At 33.2% G+C, this 25,613-nt stretch overlaps 1 protein-coding gene across 6 annotated transcripts in view; it reads right to left on the bottom strand.

The window, feature by feature from the left end:
- PAPOLA (poly(A) polymerase alpha) overlaps window positions 1–25,613 on the bottom strand; it is a 63,740-nt gene that overhangs the window by 10,559 nt on the left and 27,568 nt on the right. For 3 of the 6 annotated variants that reach the window (XM_007987776.2, XM_037984470.2, XM_037984471.2), the window contains exons 7-19: window positions 24,270–24,381; window positions 23,456–23,545; window positions 23,227–23,365; window positions 21,605–21,677; window positions 20,153–20,273; window positions 19,112–19,196; window positions 14,226–14,279; window positions 13,639–13,758; window positions 12,254–12,363; window positions 8,598–8,719; window positions 4,196–4,338; window positions 573–670; window positions 107–345 (exon numbers count right to left, since the gene is read on the bottom strand). In XM_007987776.2, coding sequence (XP_007985967.1) covers window positions 107–345; window positions 573–670; window positions 4,196–4,338; window positions 8,598–8,719; window positions 12,254–12,363; window positions 13,639–13,758; window positions 14,226–14,279; window positions 19,112–19,196; window positions 20,153–20,273; window positions 21,605–21,677; window positions 23,227–23,365; window positions 23,456–23,545; window positions 24,270–24,381 — 1,506 coding nt within the window. Of the gene's footprint in view, window positions 1–106; window positions 346–572; window positions 674–4,195; window positions 4,339–8,597; window positions 8,720–12,253; window positions 12,364–13,638; window positions 13,759–14,225; window positions 14,280–19,111; window positions 19,197–20,152; window positions 20,274–21,604; window positions 21,678–23,226; window positions 23,366–23,455; window positions 23,546–24,269; window positions 24,382–25,613 lie in introns of all 6 variants that reach the window. The other 3 variants (XM_007987775.3, XM_007987777.3, XM_007987778.3) reach the window with 1 other exon arrangement.

Here is a 25,613-nt window from a genome sequence, read left to right as displayed (position 1 = left end):
TTCCTTGATCCTTTTCTATTTTGGTTCATAAAGTTTTCTTCCAAAGGATTTAAAAATAGGCAGCTGGTGTTGCCATGGCTAACTAATATGTTTTTTATATATATACCTCTTCTGTTTTGGTTTTCTTGGGACTCTCTTCTTTATGAGGTGAGGATGTCCTCTTGACTCCTACTATAGGAGTAGGTATTTTTGTTGCTGCATTTCCTGAAGTTGCTGCATTTCCTGAAGATCTAGGTGGTGGGTTTACCAGACGTGTTGAAGAAACAACTCTGGAGACCGTAGGCTTTGGTGGTGGAGAAATGGCTGGTTGTGTGGCAGTTTGAGGAATGCTTTCACTCGATGTACCTAAGGAGTAAATATATGAGCATATACAAATTAAAATAACCACATCGGTATCAAGTTGTAAGTTTTTGTTTCTCTGAATTTGATTTCATGAATAACTTTACATGCAAAAAATAAACTGGCATTTAAAAAACTGAATTTCAACTACTTAACAAACCCGCTTTTCAAAATGAAGGTTAAACCAAATATAATGTAAGAATTCTCAAACCTGACAAACCCAATCTCCTTACCCCCTGAGCTTTCACTGGAATTTACTTGTGGCACAGAAACTTCAGTAGCCTGTATGTTGGTCACAGATGCTGCTGTTACAGCTGGAGCAGGACTGTTTCTGCTAAAAAAAAAAAAAAAAAAAAAAAAAAAAAAAAAAATTAAAAATTAAAAATTGTCTCAAAATTTAAAAGTAGAAAAATAAATAAAAATAAAATACAATGATCTATAACATGTACAGAAATTATTTTGTAAAGTAAATGATTCTTTGATTTTACTTCCTATACATACACTTTAGCAACTGACTTTATTGGATAAAGTATAACAACAGTAAAAAGTACACAAACCTTCCAAAGCAGCACTGTCTAGTGTTACTTCCTGAGATGACAGAATGTTCTGTATCTGTGATACTGGATATGGTAGCCACTATTAAAACACAGCTACTCTGCATTTAAAATATGACCAGTGAGAGACTATTTAATTTTAATTAAATTTAAATTGTCACATATGGCGGCTGGCTACTATATCGCCAGAGTGGTTCTAAAAGATCTATTCTTAACTGATTTTGGCTAAGAGACTTAACTGAAGGATTTTTTCGAACAAAAATTATTTATTAATAAGTGGCCAGGCATGGTGGCTCATGCCTGTAATCCTAGCACTCTGGGGAACGAGGCGGGAGGATTGCTTGAGTTCGAGTTTGAAACTAGCCCGGGCAACACAGTGAGCCCTCGTCTCTACAAGAAAAAAAAAAAACCTATATTATTAAAAAAAAAAAAAAAAAGTTATGAATGAGAAAATGTTCTGAGAAACAGAAAACAGAAATAAACTTCTTATACAAAGTGTAAGGGTTTTGTAAAACCCTAAAAGCCCATCCAGTGGCTCAGTTAAACAAAGACCTTTAAGTGACAAGAGACTATTTCAATATTTTACTTTAAAAATAACTTATTTTAAACCCTCTTTACTCCCCCGAAGTTTCTCTCCTATTTTCTCCTTCTCATGTCAATCTCAAATGACCTTCCTACTTAACAACCAAAAGCCACTAGCCAAGTATTACCCCAAATTCTAAGTATAAATATTAAAGAGACACACCTATTTCCATAATTAACCCCTATTCTTTCCTTATTATTCCTTATTATATAAAAAAGCCCAATCTGTGTTCTAAATATCACTAACCCCTGTCTTCTCAAGAAACTCAAATCATCACTCCTTTACTCTCCCATCCAACTTTCCTGTCTCTAGTAAATTCTACACATTAGCATTTAAATAAACTCAAGTTTTTATTATCTCCTAAAAGAAAAACAAAGGCAGAAAAGTCCTCTGGTTTCTCTGTCTCTCTCTCTCAGAGCTACCACCCACACTCTGAAACTGGTGAATGATGACGCCATAAGGAGGTAGGCAACACTTGAAGACTTGTTATTTTTGGTACCTACATGACATCCACATGGAACCACAGAGCAGTCAGCTTACTAAAGCTATGGATATCACCGGTACATGAATGTAAATGTAGTCAACAGAGAAGGTGTTACCACTCAGGGACAATATCAAGATGGGATAAACAGACAAAAGAATAATGAGAGAGCCCTCAAGGGCACAAATATTAAATGAATAAAAAGAAAAGGACAGTTGGCCAGAGAACAACCACACATGCAGGAGGAAAGCCTGAAATGGCTAGCAAGGTGCCTAGTACATAATAAACACTCAATGCTTGTTGAACAAATATACAACTGTATTCAAAAAACCCAGAAGTTTTATTTACAGAAGTTACTTAGTATTACTTCAAGAAACTAAATTTCAAAACTAAATTTGTGAAATTTAGTACAGTTGTACACGTTTTATATTCGTGCACAAACTCAAAGGACACAAAGGCTTTTACACATCCCAAAATTCTTATTAAAAGTCAGCTTCTTCACTTAAAAAAAAACAAAAAAAAAACTTTTAAAATGATTAACACTTACAGGACATATTCAGGCCTAAAGTCTTTGGATTATGCATGATTTGCCTAAAAACATATCACACACACGAAGTCCAAAAGAAAGAAAAGACATCCACGACACCTCAGCATTTTCTATTTCACACTCATCCAGGGAATCCTCCCCAGCCTGCACTTCTGCCATCGGTTATACGTTAACTGACAAACAGACTTCTAAAACTGCCTTTTAAAAATTGTAATATAGGCCAGTCGTGGTGGCTCACGCCTGTAATCCCAGCACTTTGGGAGGCCAGGGTGGGTAGATCACCTGAGGTCAGGAATTCAAGACCAGCCTGGCCAACATGGTGAAACCCCATCTCCACAAAAATACAATTAGCCGGGCATGATGGCAGGTGACGGTAATCCCAGCTACTCGGGAGGCTAAGGCAGGAGAATCGCTCGAACCTGGGAGGCAAAGGTTGCAGTGAGCCGAGATCGTACCATTGCACTCCAGCCTGGGTGACAGAGTGAGACTCCATCTCAAAACAAAAAACAAAAAACAAAACAAAACAAAAACAAACAAAATGTGTGTGCATGTGTGTGCATATACGTGTGTGTGTATATATATTATATATCTTTTTATATGTGTATATTTATATATATATTTGTATATATTTTTATATATTTATATATATATACTTATATGTGTGTATATATGTGTATATTTTATATATATTATATATGTATATTTTTATGTGTATGTTTATATATATTACACATATATATAAATACACATATATAAAAATATATATATTTATAACTTTTATTTTATTTATTTTTTTTTTTTTTAAAGACAGGGTCTCACTCTGGTTGCCCAAGCTGGGGTGTAGTAGTGGGACCACAGCTCACTGTAGTCTCAACCTTGCAGGTTCAAGCAATCCTCCGACCTCAGCCTCCTTAGTGGCCAGGACTACAGGTGCACACCACCAAACCTGGCTAATTTTTTTACTTTTTTCTAGAGATGGGAGTCTCACTATGTTGCCCAGGCTGGTGTTGAACTCCTGGCCTCAAGTGATCCTACCACCTCAACCTCCCAAAGTGTTGGGATTACAGGTGTGAGTCACTGCACCTGGCTGAAAATTTTTCACTGCTTCATACCCAGGGCAGTGGCATGTGCCTCTAGTCTCAACTACTCAGGAGGTTGAAGTAGGAGAATCGCTTGAATCCAGGAGCTCAAGGCCAGCCTAAACAAAACAGCCAGACCCCATCTCTTAAAATAATAAATTTTTAAATGTTTACCTGCTGTGAATGTCAAGAGAGATACCTAGCTCTAAAACAGGCTTCCCTAACTATCATAGATACATTCCCTTGTTACAAAGCTATAAGCAGCTCTAGGACAGAAAGGTGGTTTTGTTCCTTTTGTCTGTTCTCATTAGCACACCACACAGTGCACTGTAGCAGTAGCCATCTAAACACATGAACTTGGAGGGGTTATGTGCTAACATTCATTCACATCTGACTGAAGACATTATCAGTGTCAAAAATAAAATGTTAAGTATGACAAGACAAAACCAAAAAGTACTATCCCCAAAACTAGGAATTAAATTGCTATTAAAAAAAATTAGTAGATGGAATGAAAATAACATTCTAAATAGATGACTTTAATAGCAAAATAAGAATGTATCTGATTGATTCAGCAAACAGCCACTCCACTTCTGTTTTCCTCTTTTTCCTTACCCCTGAGAGCTGCCAGAACTGTTCAATGGACTGGTCTTCGTAGCACTAGTAGGTGAAGGCACAGACATGCTGTTATCACTGTCCATAGACAAGTCAAGGCTGCTGTCATTGAGAGCTGTCAATTTGACACCTTCTGTTGAATGCTGCAAACAATGAAACATTTTACTGAATACATCTTTACTTCATCCAGATGCTGAAACATGGAAACCTTTTACTTAACATATATGGTTTTTACTGAAAAGCACAAATCACTAAATCTACGAAAGTTAGATGTGCGATGCTGATTCTAAAAGGCATCAATTTGGGAGTCAAGTACTTTCTTCTAAGAAGGCCTCAACATTAAATATAGTTCTTATGTGGGAGAAAAAAGGAGAAAGAAATGCTATATTAAATGTATCTACTGACCATAAGATACAACACAAATTAAAAACACTATAATATAAAACAAAAGAATCTCCAATCAGAGAACTCTAAATATATACACATACAAGAAAAAAAAGTCTCAACAATAAACATGGTACTACAATGACTCTCTGTAAAGTGGGTCTAGAAGTGATTTTGTTTACATATAGATTTCTAATTATCCTACAATAAACATAAAATGTTTTAAATTTCAAACTTATTGCCACTCCTTACTATTTGTCAATAAAAAGAGCCTCTCTCAAAAGCGAGAGACTTTAGTGCTCTAATTGCAATTTATAATTTTTTAAATGGCACGCTTAATACTGTAAATTATCCTGTGAAAAGAAAAGCAGAAATAATTTTCTGAAAACATAATATACAAATCCTAATGTTGGTCCTCCTTAAAAATCAAAGCACTCCAAAACAAATAAAGCAGAAAAACCAAAAACTATGGATGGTTTCATGGAATTAAAGGTGCTTTCTAGTAACAAAGTTTAAATTTTTGCTATTTGGTGCTACTGCAACATTACATTCAGCTTCATTTTTTTTTTTCCAGAATGTTTAGCCTGGGTTCACTTACCTACACAAACATTTTAATGACAATAATTTATACTGTTGACAAAAACACATTCCTTATATATGTGCCTGCATTCTGTGCTTTCTAGTTCCCCAAATAATAAAATATTCTTATCTTTGAATTAGCACTAGACATATCACTTATGTACATGAATGAAAATTGATCAAATGGGGAAGGTGAGATATGGTGGAAAGGAGAGGAAGAGAGAGTAACGCCATTTGCTTATGAAGTCAGTTGTGAAATAAAAGTACCTAATATTATAAATGAGTATCTCTTCTATTCAACAATGCTACCAATCTTACTCTCCACTAGATATGAGGATTTATTCGGTAAGTAAATTATATTGAGTTCTACAGTTACCTGCCTCCCTAAGTGACCAAACAGCTGTGAGTTAACAGGCCACCATTGGGGATAAATTGTGAAAGTTTAACTGGTTAGTCTAAACACAAAACAGCATTAAGCTACTTTGCTTTGTTTGCTTCTATATCCAGATCAAGTTTGGTAGCAAGAGACCTCAAAGCCAAAGAGTCATAAATATTCTATCATAATTTTTAATAAAAGAAATAAAACAAAGAACATACTACAGAAAGAAACATACACACATACTTTGCAGTCAGACTTAGGTCCAATTCACAGTTCATACTACATGACCCAGGGCAAGGTTCTTAACTCCTCAGTTTCTGCTATTAAAAGACAATACCCATGGGTTGCTGGAACATTAAATATAAAAAGGACTGGTACAGTGTTATGCAAATAGCAGTTAATAAAAGGAAGCTATTTATAAGAGTCCAAACAAAACATTCATAGATCTTGACTCCTAGACACTTGTTACTTACTAGGCAAGAAAGTGCTATTTTACTAATGCAAACTTAGAAATATTCTAAATGATCTCAAATACAGGGTAGATGTAATCATACTGTAGCTAGATAAAGAGATATTAAACAGCCACTAAAAATATAATTTGGATAGATGGTCACGATATGGTAACACAAAAAAAGGCAGGTCACAAAATAGCAAGTTTCATCAAAAACCTTTTAAAAATCTGTATGTGGTAACATGCACTGAACAGTCTGTGTATAAATAAAATGTTAAAAGTAGGTTTGCTGTGAAATTAGTTACTTCATCTGATAAAATTTTTGGACTAAAAAACAAATTTCCAATCATAAATGATTCTCTTTATATTCTAGATGACTATATTTAAAGAAATAATACCTTAATAATAAAACATCTTATATTCAAATTTACTTAAAGTTTACATAGGATGGTTCCAAATATCAGTACTGTCATGGAAATAGAACTTAAAAAGGAAATCTGAATATAGGATTCTGAGAAATCTAATTATCTAATTATAAATAGCTGTTAATAGCTATTTATGAATTAAATATTAATAAGAAATAGCAAAGTTCTAAAGAACATAATCTACTTTCACTTCTGAAAACATAAAATCTTTATATACTTTTTAAAAATTATTATTTTGTAAGAGACAGTGTCTCGTTCTGTCACTCAGACTGAAGTGCAATGGCACAATCATAAGTTCACTGCAGCCTTGAACTACTGGGCACACGTGATCTTCCCACCTCAGCCTCTCGAGTAGCTAGGACTGTAAGACGCATGCCACCATACCCGGCTAATTAAAAATTTTTTTTAGAGACGGAGTCTTGCTGTGTTGCCCAGGATGGTCTTGAACTCCCAGCCTCAAAGGATCCTCCTACCTCAGCCTCACAAGTCACTGGGATTACAAGCTTGAGCCACCATTCCTGGGTCCAAAGTGTTTATATTTTTTGTATGTGATAAATTTACATTTAAGTACAATTGATTTAACTCCTTAATAATACAACACTAAAGGACAATTAGAAAGCAAATGTTTAACTTGATATTTTAGGTTTGTTTTCCTGAGGCTAATCTCTAGCTGAGATACTTTAGTTTTAAAATAAAACTGCTTGATGGAAAATTTTACAATAAATATATGTCAACATGCACTGAACAGTCTGTGTATAAATAGTACACTGAGAATAGTACATGTTTGTCAATTTTTATCTAGTTAACTAAATTTTTAGTGAACCATTAGGTTAAGAGTAAAACATTTTTAAAATAACATCACGTTTAAGCCTTAAAAACTGATTTTACACCCCTCCTCATTTATCTACCTATCCCCAAGTTGTGAATAATAATGATGTTATGTGATAACAAAAGCCAATGAGCATTTATTATATGCCAGGAGCTAGTCTAAACCACCCTTTACATGTATTGGCTCATTTAATCCTCATGAAATACCTAATAAAATAGGTAAAAATACTGCCACAATTTTAGAGACGAGACAAATCAAGAACAAGATGTTTGCCATGTAACTTGCTCAAATTTCACAGGTAGGAAACAGTAGAGCCTGAATTTGAACAAGGCAGTCCACTCCAGAGTCCTTGCCTTTAATTAACTTCAATGCTTTTGTATTATAATATATTCTGTTTTAAGAAACAAAACTATTATAAAATTAAAGTCTTCTGTGTATTAATTTCATTCCTTTCCTCCCAACCCCAATCCCAGACAACCAGCCATTTTCCTGAATGCAGTGGTTGTCATTCTGTAATATATACTTTTATTTCATATTCTCTCCTAAATACATTGTTTTTTAAGTTTTTAAACTTGTAAACTTTATATGGAAGTATCAAGTGAGACACACATACGTGTGCTTTTTTATTCAACATATTAGTATATGCAGTTGTAGTTCATTTATTTTCACTGCTACATACTGTGAAGTATTCCATTATAAGAATAAACCATCTATTTTTGAAATTACCTAAAGAAAAATGTAATTTGCATCTGTGCACTAAAATTCCAATATGCTCACTAAAGTTCAAATAAGGAAAAAATAGCTCTAAGTTATTCAAAAGAAGCACTAACACTAGAAAAATGTAATGCAAAATATTAACTCAGTGACCTCTGTTCATGACCTCCTTTATACTCAGCAACTTTTGGTTTTTAAATAATATACATATTTCTCACATTCATCAAAAAAAGCGATTTTCATTTTTTAAAAGTCTCACATAATTTACTTGACCCACATATTTCCTTACTAATTTAATTGAATTTACTTTTTAAAGGAAAGAAAATTAAATACTGATGTGGGATTTTTAAATGAGTAAGAATAAAAAGTGCTTAAAGAGAATATGGGTATATACAAAGTAAGGATATGAAGCATCACTACTAATCCTTCTAAAATCTAAAGCAACTGTGTGCAAGAAAACTGATTAGAGTCAGATTTCACATAATGAATCTGCTCCATGAAACGGATGAAACAGATTCTTAAAAAGCTGTCATCTATTTCAAATATGACTTATTAACTGAGCCTAAATTCTGAAATAATGATAGTCCAGATGCATAAAACATTATGTTAGTAATGCTTTTGTAAGTACTTTCTAAATTTACCTTTTTCTTTTTCTGAAGCACATGATTAGGTAGTAGTTGATGGAGTTGCTTTCTTTTTACATGCATTGCAGCAATTTTCATATCCACCTCAAACATCTTGCTGTTTATTGCTTGCCTATAAACTATACAATTAGGAAATTGTTACAAGAAATAGAAACATTTTAATAAAGGCAGTTAAACTCACTCCAGAGAAACTATTCTAAGTAGCGATCCTTTTTCCATCAATACTGCATACCTGTAAATCAGTCAAGACCTATTCCTAATCTGACATAATTCATTGCCTGAGTAAACTCCTTTTACCACAAGATGCGCTGAATAAAAGCACAAAATGTATTAATTCTTCCAGTGTAGTAACTCTTTAAATAGCTCTTAAAGTAGTAACTCTAAAGAGTAACTCTTTAAGAAATGGCAGAAATGAGGGGAAAAGGGTTTCTTAAACTCATACCCTTTTATGCTACCAGTACTATTGTTTAAAACTTTACCCAAGTATGTAACACATGCTGTAAAATAAGTCAAACTTATTAAACTATACCTATAGGTACCTTTACAAGAATCTGCAAGATAAAACTAAGTAATGACATACTTTCTATATATAGTAATAACTTAAATAATAGAGGTCACAGGTACAAAAAGAAAATGCTACAATTAAATAAATTCAAATTATTTAGATCCAGAGGGCCCCAAAAGGTAAAAGTCGGTCATACAAAACATATTTATGAAACATCTATACTTGATTCGTACTGTTCTAGACACTGGAGATAAGCAGTGAACAAAGACCAATGTAGCCTCAAAGGGTCTACATTACAGTAGGGAGAATAGAATAAACAAGAAAAAAATAAAACCTAAACTATAGTCCATGTCAGATGATGATAAGTATTACTGAGAAAAACCACATAGGGAGTAGGATAGGAAGCTCAGCCTGGAAACTGAGTTGACATCTGACTGAAGATTTAAATGAACATGAGGATGTAAGCTGAGAGTACCTGGTGAAATAGCATTCCAGAGAGAGCAAACATCAAGAACAAAATGCCCTAAGCAGGAGAAAATGCCTGGAACATTTGAGAAACAACAAAAATGCCAATGGAGAAGATGACAAGTAGAAATCCATAATCCCTTATGTGCAACTCTAAAATCCCAAAAACTCCCAACACACAAGTTTTTCTAAGATAGGAAACAAAATTCATCTAGTAACAAACCCTGTTCTGAACTACTTGTGGCTGTGGCTATTTGGTCTTTATCTTTTGCTCCATGTGAGTATCAATGGCTCCCTGCAGAAATGATACTGTCTTTCAGTACCAAATGCTGCTCCAGGCCTCAATCGGTATATTACTAACTGTATTACCTCTCTGGCTCCAAAACTTTTAAATAAAGGATTGTGAACTTATAATAGGAGGTAAGGTCACACACATAATGAAAAGGGCGGATCAGGCAGAAGTTTGCAAACAACAGTAAGGACTTGGACTTTTATTCTGAGGAGATACTCAGATACTCAAAGCTTTTAAGCAGGCAAGACATGATCTGGCTTAAAAATATCATCTGGACACTAGGTAAGAACAGCTGAAGGCGCAAGGGCAAAAGAGAAAGTTTTGGCAATGACAGTGATCCAACAGCACTATAGTGGCTAGGACTTAGGGTGAAAACAGTGGGAATAGTACTAAGTAGCAGAAACCTCAATATATTCTGAAAGAGGAAGCAAAAAGATTTTATAATGGATTAACATCGAATAGGGTCAAAGACTGATTCCAAGGTATCTAGGTTGAACAACCAAAATTACTTGAAAAGAAACTGGTAGGGGTTGGGAGTGAACATTTATGTGCTGAATATGTGAAATCTATTTTCTTTTAAAATCCCATAAAGTATTGGATTAAAGTGTTTCAATATACAGGACAACTAAATTTTCCTTCCCAAAATATCTAAAACATCCTTGAAAATCTTGATGGTTCATTAGTGTAATCTTTGATAAACATCTTAATTTGAACACAACGTACAGAACAAATTTCTAATCCAGGTAGGTATCCGTGACTTATTAGTTCATAAATAAGTTAACATCAGAATTTTTACTTCAGGAAAAAATACTTCTGTGGTGTTCAGCAGGTGGAGTATCACCCTACATACGACATTCTAAAAATCTGTACAGGTCTTTTTGTTGTTGTATTGATTAAAAGGTACTATGGCTAGAAACATATATATATATATATCCTTCAACATGGACAGTTCTACCCAACACAGAATTATACCATGTCCTTCCTACATTCCTAAGACAAAAAACCTACTTAGCAATTATTTAAACAAGAAATCACTTCAATTTTACATTTTAAAAATGGAGTATTTAAAATAAAAAACAAGAAAAAACAAATAAAAATCGGAGTATTTTAATTTGAAATTTCCAGGAATACAACTACCACCAAGCATATCAAAATTAGATCTCTTTTTATTTGCAACTTTCACTCTTACAAGGTCACCAATGCTAACGCTGCTGGTGATATCTGAATCACCACAGACAACACCTGTATCGATCAGAATTTATAGATGTCACACTGCTAGCGAATCCACATAAAGTGTAAGCACTTGACACTTAAGTTATCTTCTAGCGTCATTGTATCTGAGCAGTGACATACTGAAATACATATTCTTTTCCTTTTATTTCTCCTTTGTATCACAGTTAGTGCACGATACTGACTTTTTAACAAACTGGTACTAATTTTTTTCTCTCCTGTAACTAGGTAAAAAAATTCTTAATTTTAAGTCTGTATGTTCTCCAGGGAAAACTCCTCATCGTGAATAAAAATGCCACTTAGATTTTTTTTAATGGGAGAGAGAAGGACAGTGTCTGAGAGAGAAAAGGATTAGTCCTTAAAGTAGATGTGCAGTTGTCCCTATGTGTAGTATTCGCCACTCCCATGAAAAGTTGTGCACCTACATATAGACTCATTCTCTCAACTACATCCACCATTTGGTCTTTAGTTAAAATGAACTACTTTTCATCTTAGAGTACAGGTCAATCTGAAATCTACACTTAATCAGCCTATTTCCCACCTATGCATTAACATTTGAATCTGTATTTGAGACATAGTAGGAAAATTTCTCCAGGTCATCACAAGTTACGCTTCATTGATTTCTCAGGTTCAAGATGATGAAGGCAGTCAGACACAGATTCAGTCTAGACAACCATATATTCAAGTTGTTTCCCATTTTTTAGGAAATTATGAAGAAGTCAAGTTTGGAATGGTTCTACTTAACTTTAAGGTTGCCACAATAGCGAAAAATCATGTATATACAGGTTGAGTATCACTAATCCAAAAATCTGAAACTGAAACTTCTACAAAATGCAAAAATTTGTGAGTGCCAACATGCCACTTAAAGGAAATGCTCATTGAAGTATTCAAATTTCCTATTTTCAGACTAGGGATGCTCAACTGGTAAGTGAAATGTAAATATTCCAAAATCTGAAAAAAATCCTAAACACTTCTGGTCCCAAGCATTGCGGATAAGGAATACTCAATCTGTATTAGACTAATACAAAACCATTATTCTGATGACAGTTCAATATTCGCAAATAATTTCAATAATTATTGTAAATATCACTATGGTGTGCATCAAGACAATTTCAAATATGCAAGAACTGAAGTGTTTTGATTATCCAAGTAAAGACATACCTGTATCTGTGAAAGACTGAATATCATAGGTGAGATCAACACTGAGGTTTTCAGAGTTTTCTGTTTTTTTAAACACTAACCCAATCACCCACATCGTGCGAAATTCTTCCCTGCAAAGAAGAGCATTACCATAGTTTATCTGGATTTCATGAAAACGTAGCTATCAGTGTGGCTGACAATCTGAGACATGGAAAAACTTGTAATACAAATGTATGAGCAAACTAAAAGTTCTAAGCCCAAGCTCCATCAAAATGCAAAGTTCTCACCCACACCTGTCCTCTATATTCCTACTACAATATAAACAGAGATCCAGGAGAAATACAGTCTTATTAACTGTACATTGATAGTCAATGTCCTTAATGATGATTCTAAAGAACCAAATCCACTGAAATCAAAGAAAAATTATCTTTAAACTAATGAAGGAAAAAGATTTTTTAGAAAGTCTGGGAAAAAAAGGATTTTCTAAATACAGAAATTTAACTAGAACTTAATAGCTATTTCTTAAACTTCAAAAATTCATTTTAAAAGGCCACATGAACAGAAGCATAATACCAGGAGTAACTTCTGATTTAGCTACTTTTGAACATTTAACAGTGTATCTACTGAATGGAACATAAAACAGTCTTGTAATAATTAAGATTAGAATTACCACAAAATGTAAAAAAACTCTTATCATATAATTACAAAATTTAAAACATCTATATAATCAGTAAGAATACTGTGTAACACAAATTTAATGATCCTTCCACTTATCTTTTTTTAATGCTGCTTTATTTTTTAAAATAAGCTTATTACTAGTACTCTCCAACTCTCTAACGCAACAAAGTATAGTCTAGCCTCATATTAACAGCAAACAATCAAATCAGCAACTAACCTATATAAATAAAAGACCTCTAAAAAGGCAAACTGACTCTGCTTTTACGTACATTAGCTTCTCAACAGTCCAGAATCAAGCATAAATGAGATTTTTATAAGTTCATATCAAAATGTTTGTTCCCTTTTAACAAAAAATTAAGATAAAAAGCAAAGACTGATGTATGGTATACCAGCTATTCTGACAACTACTGTACAAAACAGGAGAAGAAAATATTAAGAAGGAATGGTAAAGACAGTATTAACGGAAAACTGTAGAATGTGAACTCTAGCTAATAGGCACCTCATCACTGGAAGAATATCAGAAAAAAAAATGTGTGCTGATTTTTTTCATAAAACAGTCTTTCTTTTCAATGTTTCTGATCGGAAAAACTAAGTTATAAGTTCTAAATTGTCTATTACCCATATGTAGTTAACAGAATAGTGATACTGGTTATAAAAATTGCCTGTAAAAGCTTCTATGAATAAAAATTGGAAATGGGAAGAAGAAATTAAATTAGAAAAGGGCTTACTTGTCGGGATTTTCTTTGGGTGCTGGAAATGACTGGGGATTCACATGAGCCAGTGTAATAAATTCATTCTTCTCCAAGCTTCCAACCAGGATTCGGATTTTTGATTCCACCAAGCCCACCCTGAACAAATGTCACTTAGTATTAACAAAAAGTTTTGGTTAACTTAAAAATAAATTTAAAAATGCACATACCAGGGCTGAACTCCCACAAATAAAACCAGAAGCCTTATGTTCTACCCAAAATTGCCAAACAACAGGGAAAAAAGAGCCAAGAAACACTCCATTCACACCAGCAAGGTTGCAAAAGTTCTCCCCACAGAAATTTTAAGAAAAACAAGCTATAAGTGCAATTTAAATATACAATTAAGAAATGATGCATGGATCTCTAAAAAGCAAACAAAAAAATAAGTTGCATATGGATCCCCTGATTTCTATGCTTTCACTACACACAGTAAAGCAGCTCCATTTGTGAACAAATCAAACCAAACTAGACGTTTTAAGGACTTCCTCCCATCTCCTACTGTGTTCAGTGGCTATGTGATTCATTCTGAAGTTTGCTTTTTCTGTAAAGTCTATTCTTATACTCACCATTCTAGGCGTTGTTTTTCTGTTGGTGCACTTGCTAGAAGTACAATATAATGCCTTTGAAGATAAAGACAACATGCTATTTATTTTATTTACATGTTTTGTGCTGGATATTAGACCATAAAGTAATAAGCTTCCCTACAATTATAGATCCACATCAATTTAGCAAGGGGCACTACAATCTCAATATGCACATAAAATCATATATGCCAAATTCCACGTTTCTAACTACTAGTGAGTTTAATTCTTCTGAAAAAAGCAGTGACTTTATGAATAATTACCAAAAAGCAGCTTAATTCAAGAAGTATAAATAAGCATTAATAGTTTTGCTCAATGACACTGATTGAGTGCTCTGCCTTAAAGAGTTGCTCACTAAAATATAAACTACTTAAAAATGTTTCAATGGAATCAAAACACCATGGCTTTAGACACAACAATTTATCACTAAATACACACACTACAACAGTAACTTCAAAAACAGTATCGAACACATCATGCTTTTAAATTCAAATTAAATAGTAGTGAAAATTAAACTAAATACTACAGTTAGGCCCTGTGATTTTTCCCCCAATTAACAGTATACGTTTCTATAATCAAAAAAAGAAAAAAAAACATCACTAACATGACAGCAACAAAGAAATCCGATTTTTATCCAAAACTCAATCCCATTCATATTAGACAAAAGCCAAGTTTTCACTTCAGAAAATAGCATCATGATCAAATAAATACTGAAGTCTTTTTAAAACAAACTATTTACAACTCAAATGTAACTACTATGATTCAGTTTTCTAAGACTAAAAAAGTTCAATCCAATATACTCTTCTATAGTACCCAGTGCTGGGAGCCAAATTTCACACCAGAATCTCTACAGCAAAAAGCAAACTGACATCATCTAGTATTGATAGTTTCAAAAGCAGCAGTATCACCAAAATTTTAAAATTATTTTACTCTTTGAAAAGTCTACCTAATACTTTCTAACACATTTTATAAGTGTAGTTTCTAACCAAGAGCAAAAATCTGACCTAGACCCAGAGAAAAACTACCAAACCTATTTAAAAAAATGTATTTGAAAAATGGTTTCAATTCTTCACAGCTATGTAATCCTAGGCAATTCTAAGTCTTGTGTACATCATCTGTAAAACGGCATAAGAGCACACATTCTACTGGCAGAGGTATGTAAAGTTCAATGGAGTTAACTTGAAGTCTATAAACTTAAGGTAACAGAGAGAGATATATAAACAACAAGGAATATAGAGCCATGTGAATATGCAGTCCAAACCCCTACAAACCAATACTTCCTTTACCAGTTTAATTTGCTCAGCATTATTTGGAAAATGTAAAATACATGAGCAAGCACAGATGGCCCAAATAAGTCAACAAAAGTCATATAAAAGCATTAAAAATTCATGTATTTTATGTATAGAAAAATCCATACTCGGAGTTCCAAATGCTCTTAAATCAAAATCCTAACAAGCTCAGTAACCTGATTTCTAGGTCCCTAAAATATTAAAAATGGCTAACTGGTTTAAAAAAAAAAAAAAAAAAAAAAGGTAAAGAACATGCAGAAAGAGCTCTCTCACAAAAGTACAGCAACTTATAACAGGGGACAATGAAGTACAGAAATCAGGCACGTACACAAAAACACAAAGCTGTCTGGGTCCATCTAAGGGCAGGGACAAAACTCCCGCAGTCTCTAAATCACTCTTACAACACATTATTAAAATGGAAATTCTTAATAACCACCTTAGTCTTCAACAAAACCTTAAATGATATACAATGTTCTTTATTTATAAAGAGAAAATACACAATCCATTTGGACACAGTTTTGTTGGCAATTCAAAGTTCTGAATCCTAGAGTTCAACATTACTTCTTACCGAAATCCAAAAGGGAAAGAGTACCTACTCTGTACATATCTTACACACAAATGCAAATATTCACATATAGGTAGAAATGTTAATTCTAACAAGTATTTACGCTGAAGTTAAATGTCCTTTACTCAGTCACATTTAAACAAATTTGAGTTGAGAGATATAAAATGCAATATTAAGTTTAATAAAAAATAACCTGCAAATATCTTGAGTCATTAGGAATTCATTTACAAAACAAAATTCCAACTGCATTCTCTAAACATCTCTATTTTTAATTTTTAAAACCAGGACTGGTACTCAATTCTTAAGGTCCCAATCAGATGTAGTGTGCATGTACATCTAAATTAGACTACATTTTCTTGATGTACCAAAAAACAATCCCCTATTTTATAAGTGCCATGTTTAAACTGTCATGTTTATGATGCTCAAATGCCTCCATGCGAGACTTTGAAGTCTTAATGCAATTGCCATTACCTTTTCCCCAAATTAAAAAAAAATTCAGTTTCCAATAAAAATAGCTTAAAATAGTTAAAAGTAAATTTAACTATAAAAATATATCCCAAAATAATTAGTATTTATGCAAAGTGCCCTAAAAACAATTAATTTAGTTACTGTATTACCTAACTGCTATTTGCAAAACAAATTCTCTAAGTGAATCTCTTGAAGACCATTTCATCTCACCTGGGAAGATAACTCAGATACGTACAATAAAAAGCTGGCACATCTTAGTCAAAAATGTTTGTAAGTCTCTATCTACGTAATTCAAGACCAAGATTTAGTTTCCTGTTTTTAACTTTTTTAACAAATTTAAGGTTACTATATATACACATGAAATTATAAAATCATCTTGCACCTTAGAGAATACATTGGTTTACCTAATACTTTTCCTTTATTCCTAGTGAAATCTAACACCTGAAGTAAGTATTCACATTTCCTAATGTTAGTGATTTACTGCTAGTTACTTGTTAACTCGAATTGTCTCAGAGGTGGCATTTAAAAAACTGTTTTCTTAGAACTCCAAAAATTTCACAAAACAATGTTACCCCTTTTTGTTAAGGAACACTGGCATGTCTTTCTGGAAGATGATTAGTTTGCCTTTTAAGACAAATGAGATTTTTCTCCATGGTTCTGGCTCCTTCCAAGAATGTCAGGTATATTTCACATGATTTAAAATCCTACACATATCAACAGGCAGTATTTCATGATATGCCTCAAATAAGATTGAATCAACTCTGACTTATGGGAAGACTAAACATTTCCATTTGGTTGTACAGTCAATCTTTGGGGTATTTTACATGAGCATGTTTTTAAAAATTCAAATCTGTGAATTCCTCCAAAAGCCTAATGATAGTCATCACTTTATCTTAGACGCAAATTTCTGGAGAACAATTAAAAATATAAATAGAATTTGGTATGGATAAAAATAGCCCACTGTCATATTTCAAAAGTTTTCACAAGACACTCAGCCGAAATGTAAATTTTCCTGATGTAATTTCCTCTATTTGTTGCTGCTTCCTTTTTCATAACCTAAAAAAATTTGATTGTTTCACAAAAACTTCAGTGAAGATTAGTAATATATCTTTTAACCAGTCAAAGAACTTACAGGTACTATCCAGCAAGGACTGAAGCATAGTTTAAAACTTCTAAAAGAAACAGTAAGCAAGCTTTAGAAAAAGCACCAAAGTTCTAATAATGTGAATTTGAATAAAATGACATTAAGGTTTGTTCAATGTAAACATTAATCTTCCTTAAAGTGAAAGAAGCCCCATCACAGTCCTATAAGAAAGTGAATAGAACAAAGTTTGAATCTAGTTTCATCATTGATTCCAGGAATTAAGGGATACTAATACTTTCCTGTAAAAACAATTCCTTTATTATTCTCCTTACATGTAACTGTGTCTCCTGTGTATCAAGTTTTAAAAGTATCTATATACATGTTTATTAGTGTAAATGTTTCAAGGTACTTCCTCTACATTGGTTAAAATAAAAACAAAGAAAAATTATCTGTCAAACGGAAATCACAATTTATGGGGGAAGTTGTAATAAAATAAGAGTATTTAATGGTCATGCTGCTTTAACATTTACTGACAACACAGTGCTTCCTTACTGGCTTGTTACTGCTTTCTCATGCAAAAGATACAGAAACAAAACACAGAGACATCATGGAGGTCATCATTCTTGCTTTTAATTGGGGAATAGCATAAAGCAATCCTGCTTAGATTATTACAAAACACAATCCAACACAAGATCAAATGGTCAGAAAAGTTTCAAGCATTTAAAAAAAAAAAATTGTCAGTGGGACTTTGGCACATTTTCAGCCCAGGGCAAATAAAAGTGCAAGCCTGTGGTTTGTCTATTTTTAAAAATAAGACTATAACTTACATTTTTCATCAAAACTAACACAATTAATGAAGCTTTTAACCTGTACTAAGGCATTAAAACCATTAATTAAAATTATTAACACCCACTTAGATTCATGAAAGCTAGTTGTAGAAATATTTGAAGGGGCTTTATTAACAATTGGGGGAAAATGGCAGGCCAATAATGTGCTGTAACTATTGAAAACATTTAATTGAATATATATTGACATTTTATTAGCTTTGTCTTTGTTTTAAAGATTCTTAGTGATTAACGAGTTTCCAGAATTAGATGAAAATACTGTGTCTTAGTAGAGAATTATTAACTACAGATTTTCAGGATGCATCCACTTGCCACCATACAGATGTACTGTTTTTGTCATGACTGAGGTATGTCTACGGAACTGATGTTGCTACAAACGTAGCAGGAGCTCAGTTAGATGGAGCAGAAAAATCAAAGGGGCTTCACATTCATTACCTCAACCAAAAAAAAAAAATAAGGAGTTCCCTAAAAACAGTATGTCCTTGTGACATGAAAGAAAATTCTACAGATGTTTAAAGGAAAATCCAAAACATCAATCCAGCAAGAAGAAAGCTCATATGTGCTACCATTAAACCATTATTTAAGAGAGCAACATGTCCGACATGCCTTAAAATACATACTTGTACTTTTGAAAGAAGTTTGGAGCTTCAAAAAGTTTGGACCACTCTGCCTTACTCAGCAAAATTTCATCTGTGATAGCAAGACCTAAATTAAAAACATATTAAAATGTTTGCATACTTCAGTCTATAATCTAGAATTTAAATAATCTTAATCATACTACATGCACTCACTATAATCCTAAAACCAGAATTTTAACATATATAGTTTTAGCTTATGATTTTAGAGCATATTCTTATATACATACATACTTTTTTTAAAAAGCTGGAAGATATTTTCAGAACCAGGTTTCTGGTAAAGTACGATTATTCTAAAATGCCATGCTCATAGAATGACCTTCTTTCTTAAACACTCCAGTTACCCGAGAAGGAAAAATTTCCAATATACTTTGCTTCTTGCCTTTCTAAAAACAAGTTTCCCTGTTGTTTCTAAAGGGATAGAGGCATCTTCCCTTGATGGGCCTCTTTAGACTAAAAATGAAACTAAAGCATAAAATACTCAGGAATTTTAAATGTGTAAATTTAAAGCTAGTAGTCAAACAGCTGATTCTATTTCATTGTTTTCAGTCAAACCAATCTTGTTTCAGTTATTTCTCTCAAAGACTATTTGGTAGTAGCTATACCTTCAAATTAACAGCACAAGTAGGTTCAAAAGTTAAAAGGTTCCTCCAAAAAATAATGGAATCTAATTGGGTGGTTTGGCCCCATTGCTGCTCAAAGTTCTTTCCCAGGAGTACGCAGCCTGCTAAACATCTCTCATTTCAACCAGTGTAGACAAACTGTCATCATTTATAATTTTACAAGGCAATAGTATGGAACTAAACCAGCCTACTGGTTTTAACTGTTGGTTAATCTTCCAACTTGTTATAAAACATAAATTGTCTAAAAGGAATTTTTTGCAGTTCTCAAATATATACTGTAATAAATGAACACCAAAATCCACTTCAGTGAATCCTTCAATTTAAGTTGCACAGTTGACTACCGGGTCTACAATGGTACGTAAATCCTTCGTGTATAAATCAGAGCATAAGGATAAACACTTACCTTGTTTAAACTCCTCAACCATGACCATCCGTGTTGAAACGGACACATTGTACGTGGAGTTCTGTTGTGGGTATGCTGGTGTAATTATAGGCATAAGATGGTACCTATCACTGGGGTTTACCTACATACAACAACAGCCAATCAGTTTCTTCAAGTACATATGCAACAGATACTTGGGCTTTTTACCCCTTGTTAAACTGAACCAATGATTATATTTTTTATTTCATTCATAGCTGGAGTTGAGAAAGAAAAACCATGTAGAGACATTGTTTTTATAGGAATTTTTTATAGAATCAAAGATTTCATCTAAACTAATGATCTGTTTCAATTTGGATTTTGGCAACCTTACTAGAAAGTGTGCCTGGCTGAACAACAACAACAAAATTCTGCTTGGGAATCTATTGATGTTTAGTTTTTCTTTATTCAACAACAGAAATGGGGATGCACATACAATTACCTTTAGAGACATGTCATGCTACAATATGTTTTGTAAAGCTAATTTTCAGCAAGATAGAAATGTAAGTTCTTACTATACCCTTAAACTATTAAGGAGTTCAAGCTTATTAACACACGGTGAAACTACATTATCCATGTTGAAATGTTAGGAGATAACGAAATGATATACTGTTAATTTTAAATCTGTATATCAGGTAAGTGGCACACTTCCACAAAGGAAGTTGTAAATTCACATCCTCTAAAAGTAAATGCCTTGAGGTTTGGAAAACCTGAAAATGCATAGCTTGATGTAATTCAACAGAAATTTAAAATTTTTGATACTGTAGTAAGATAAATTTAGAAAAATAGGATTTCATAAACTTAGGAAATCTTATTCAAACCTAAATTTCTTTTATCAGTTTATAAAGTGCATGTTGTTAACATTTAAAATGAGTAAGTGGTAAATGTTGTAAGTTCCCAAGAAACAGAATGGAAGGTCTTCTTTAGCCCAACCATGTTTTTATAATCTCTAAAATAATCTAAACCAATTTTTTTTTTTTACAATTACATCATGGTAATTAAAGTGAGACTGCTTAGAAGTTATATGCCACATGTAAACATTAAGTAACAGCTTTCCTATAACAACCCAACTTTAGCAAAATACTTAGATAAAATAAAAAAATACAGGGATTTTTAGTATCCTTTTATTTTTTTAAAAGCACAAATGCCCACACAACTTTGACTTACAAGGTAGTTCTATATAGAATAAATTAAAATGTTAGTAAAATCTGTATTAAAAACTATGTACAATTAAATGTGGTTTACAGGGTACATAATTATGCTTCTCACATCAATTATAGTTGAGGACAATTATAGTTGAGGTTATCTAAAAGAAAGTGTAATACGGACATGACCACTCATAAGTAAAAGGCTGGAAGTCTCCCTGGAGTTTATGCAGATGATTTTTACTTGTTATTGCACAGTGTGAATTGGTAGGGGAAAAAATAATACACTAACCCTTGGGTCCCATACAGGCAAATTAAGATTGCATTCTTCAGGCTGTTTCAATAGCACTGGATTTGGCCATTCCCTGTTTAAAAAGATTGTAGCACTTGATAAGACTATTGGATATTACCATCTAAACGTATTTTGTTAAACATACAGCATTTGTGAATGTGATCCTTCTTCATTCTGCCTTCTTGGTACACACAACGTTTTATTCCTTTCTGACGACATTAGACTACTCAAAAATCTTTTTCTCCTAACTATGAAACGAACTTAAATCATCTGGTAGCCTTCTCAGACTGAAACAAAATATATTCTCTGCCACTCAAAGAACTTTAAAGGACTATTTAAATAAAGAAGTACCATCCCAAGATAATGATGTGTCCACTTCAACCTTGAACAGAATAAATCTCCACTGAAAGACAAAATTCCTGCCTTTATACTAGTTCCATCCAAAGTCAACTAATAATTTTAAAAGTTACTTCTGATCACAGGCAAAAGGGTATGAATAATTATGAAAATTAATAAGGATTCATGACTTAAAAGTCGTAAGACAAGTATAGTAGTAAAACTTGGGCGGCATAAACACATGTTCATATGTGTTCCATATACTAGCTACTTTGGCCCACATGAAAGAGGTAAAAACTGGAGAACACCTGCCATTCTTAACATCAAGGTTAGCTTCTTAAAAACATTATTTGCTTATATATGTGTAGCATTAAGAGAAATTCTGACATTCTTTAATCTTATCACACCTGGTTATAAGTGCTACTAAATCCCCAAACAGCCAGAATGTGTACTGAAAAGTGTGGCATGGTTCTAAATTTTTTTTATTTTTCCTCCAGTTGAACACAGTTCTAAATTGTCTCAAATAACTCTAATTTTTATAAAATTACTAGAAAAGAACATCTCTCTTGCAGAGGGACGAGCAGGAGTTCATAAGAACAGGAATGGACGATTTATCTTAATTTGATTAAAAACCAAGAACCCTCACCTATTGGACCAAGGCAATTAATATAAAATGGCAGTAATCTTTTATCCTATTTTTCCTTAAATCATAGTTGACAAATGTGGAAATGAAATGAAGAAACTTAAAAAAAAGAAAAAAAAAACTCTCCTGGGTTAATGACTAATCTCAAATTCCTTTTTTGTCCTGAAGCACTTAATGTTAATTTATTCTTTAAAAGCTTCTTATGAAAATTTGTATCTTTAATATTAGGCCAAAATAAATGCTGAAAGCAAAAAGAAAAAAAACAATCACAAGAAACTAATACTAACAGAGGATTCAAAGAGTGCAAGAGGTGGTGTGTACAACTTTTATCCAAAAGTATAGTAACCGATTTCCCAACCTATCAATAAATTGGATCTTAGCTGCTAAAATTCAGAGTTTATTCAGGGGTAAGTTTATGCAAGGAAGTACAAATAGAATCTGCCTTACTATCCTGGCCAAACTAGGGAAAAGAAATAGAGTTTCAGTTTGCCATTTTAAATACAATGTGATCTCCAAGGCTGCCTACGTGACTACATCATGAACTAAAATTTGAATCTGAAACCAGCTGCAGAAATGTCATAGAAATAAGACTAAACTTCAGTGTCTACAATCAATTTTATTTTAATATAATCTAAACACATACCATTTAGAAAATACCAAGAAAAATTTATGTACAAGAGTTGATGCTATTGCATTTGGATAAAGCTGGCAAGTTCTTGCTACTAGCATAGCCCAGGAAACACCACCGAGGAAACCTAATATATTGGAATAGATGTTGTGGCCTGTTGATAAGGGAAAAGCAAAAAGATAAGTTAGTGTTGAACAAAAGCTTGAACATTTCTAATAAGCCAGCCAACAAATTCTGAACTCACGTTTGGCCCATAGTTTGATAGCTCTCAGAGTTAACCTGAAGTTGTCAATGTTTGGTACTAGATGTAAAATTTCATCGGTTACCCTGCAACCTAATTAATAGGGGTAAAAAAAACAAAACAACAACAACAAAAAAACAGAACATTAAATCATCAAAAGTTTAATGGTAATGCTTCCAAATTTTCTGAGATTGAAGTTAAAAGTAAACATAAATTTTCATTTGGTAGAACCAGTAAAGCTAATTCAATTAAGGGGAGGGGGGGGGGAAACTAAAGCATTTATCTCCTATCATAAGCACTGACCAAAGAAACCAAAGTAAATTGTAACCTGCCTAATTTTGAATTTTAGACTCACAATTAAAACTTTCCACATATACTGAGGAAGACTTAATCCACTCAAGTTTCCAAGAATTGCTCTTCAAGAGCACAGTAACAAGCTATGCTAATATAAAATTGTACCAAAGTAGTCCTTCTGATCTCAGCAATGCTGAAAACATTACTAAAGAATAACAGGATCAAAATTAATTAGGGTTAGGCCATGAAACCTAAATCACTAGCAACAGAGTACAAAAGCCAGATGGTCTTTTCAAGTGTCCTGAGTACCATTAATGACAGAAGAAATACAGTATAAAATACTGTAAGAGTGAAATAAACTACTACATACTCTTTCTGTAGTTTATTAGGCAAAGTACATTTTATTTAACTCACTACTGTGTTAACAATATAGCTATAAAAAGCTTCAATACAAAACTTGTGTAAAAATAACTAATATCTGACAAAAACTGAAGTACACAAAAGGAAGTAGGCTTTCTCATACCGTTAAGACTTCTTATACATCTTATATCTAAATTTTTAAGCAGACTGTCATCTCGTAGATCCAAATCTTCTGGAATTGTCTGCAGTGCTAATCTTGCAAACAAAATATCAATCTGAAACACAAACAAAACAACAATCCATATCTGTCAAACTACTTTTAAGGCATTTCTATTAAGAAAAAAAGAAAAAAAAAAACAATCACAGCACTCTGGGAGGCTGAGGCAGGCGGAACACTTGAGCAAGACCAGCCTGGGCAACATGGTGAAACCCCACCTCTATAAAGAAAATACAAAAAAATTAGCCAGGCGTGGTGGCACGCACCTGTGGTCCCAGCTATGTGGGAGGCTGAGGCAGAAAAATCATTTGAGCCTGGGAGGCGGAGGTTGCAGTGAGTCAAAACTGTGCCACTGCACTCCAGCCTGTGTGACAGGAGTAAAACTCTGACTCAAAACAGCAAAACAAAAAATTATCCTTAAAGCCAGGATCTTATCATTATCTGTGAATGTGACAATGTCCCTCCAAAAGTCCAAACTATATTATTTTGTATCATAGGTATTTTAACCAGATAATTTTAAAACATGGCAATATAGGCTGGGGATGGTGGCTACCACCTGTAGTCCCAGCACTTTGGGAGGCCAAGGCAGGAAGACTGCTTGAGGCTACAAGTTCGAAATCAACCTGGAAACATAGCGAGGCCCCATCTCTACAAAAAAAATTAAAAATTAGCCAGGCATGGTGACAAGTGTCTATAGTCCCACCTACTTGGGGGGCTGAGGTAGGAGGATCCCTTGAGCCCAGGTTGAGGCTACAGTGAGCTGTGATTGCAACACTGCCTCTAGCCTGTGTAAAGGGAGACCCTGTCTCAGGGGGGAAAAAAAGGCAATATTTTTAAAACAGAAATGGAAATGTACAAATACCTAGTTGTCACTTTAATCACAATTATTAAGGTTGTTAAATCCATCTACTGGGTATACTAAGTCTACTAAATATATATACTGAATTAAAGTTAGCTGTTTAGTTCTTCATCTATATGAATTATAAACTGATTACATACTAAAAAGTACCCAAATTTAGGCAAATAGCCTTATAGTTAGCCAAAAATACTTCTTATTAAGGGGAGATCTCATTACACAAGAACTTAAAAGTACTCAAATATAAGGCAAGCATCCTTATATTTAGCCAAAAGTAACTCTCAATAAAGAGAGTTTCTTTGTATCTGAGAACTTCTATGTCTATAATACCACAGTATGTTTTTCCAATTGAGTTTTAAGTAAAACAAAAACACTGGGGAAAGTACAGTCTAAAACAACCAGAGTTAAGGCTAATTTTGAAGACATAGAATTCA

Source organism: Chlorocebus sabaeus, chromosome 24 (assembly GCF_047675955.1).
Source record: "Chlorocebus sabaeus isolate Y175 chromosome 24, mChlSab1.0.hap1, whole genome shotgun sequence".
Classification (NCBI taxonomy): domain Eukaryota; kingdom Metazoa; phylum Chordata; class Mammalia; order Primates; family Cercopithecidae; genus Chlorocebus; species Chlorocebus sabaeus.
Note: the sequence above shows the minus strand (reverse complement) of the source record. Positions and strands in the feature narration are given on the sequence as shown.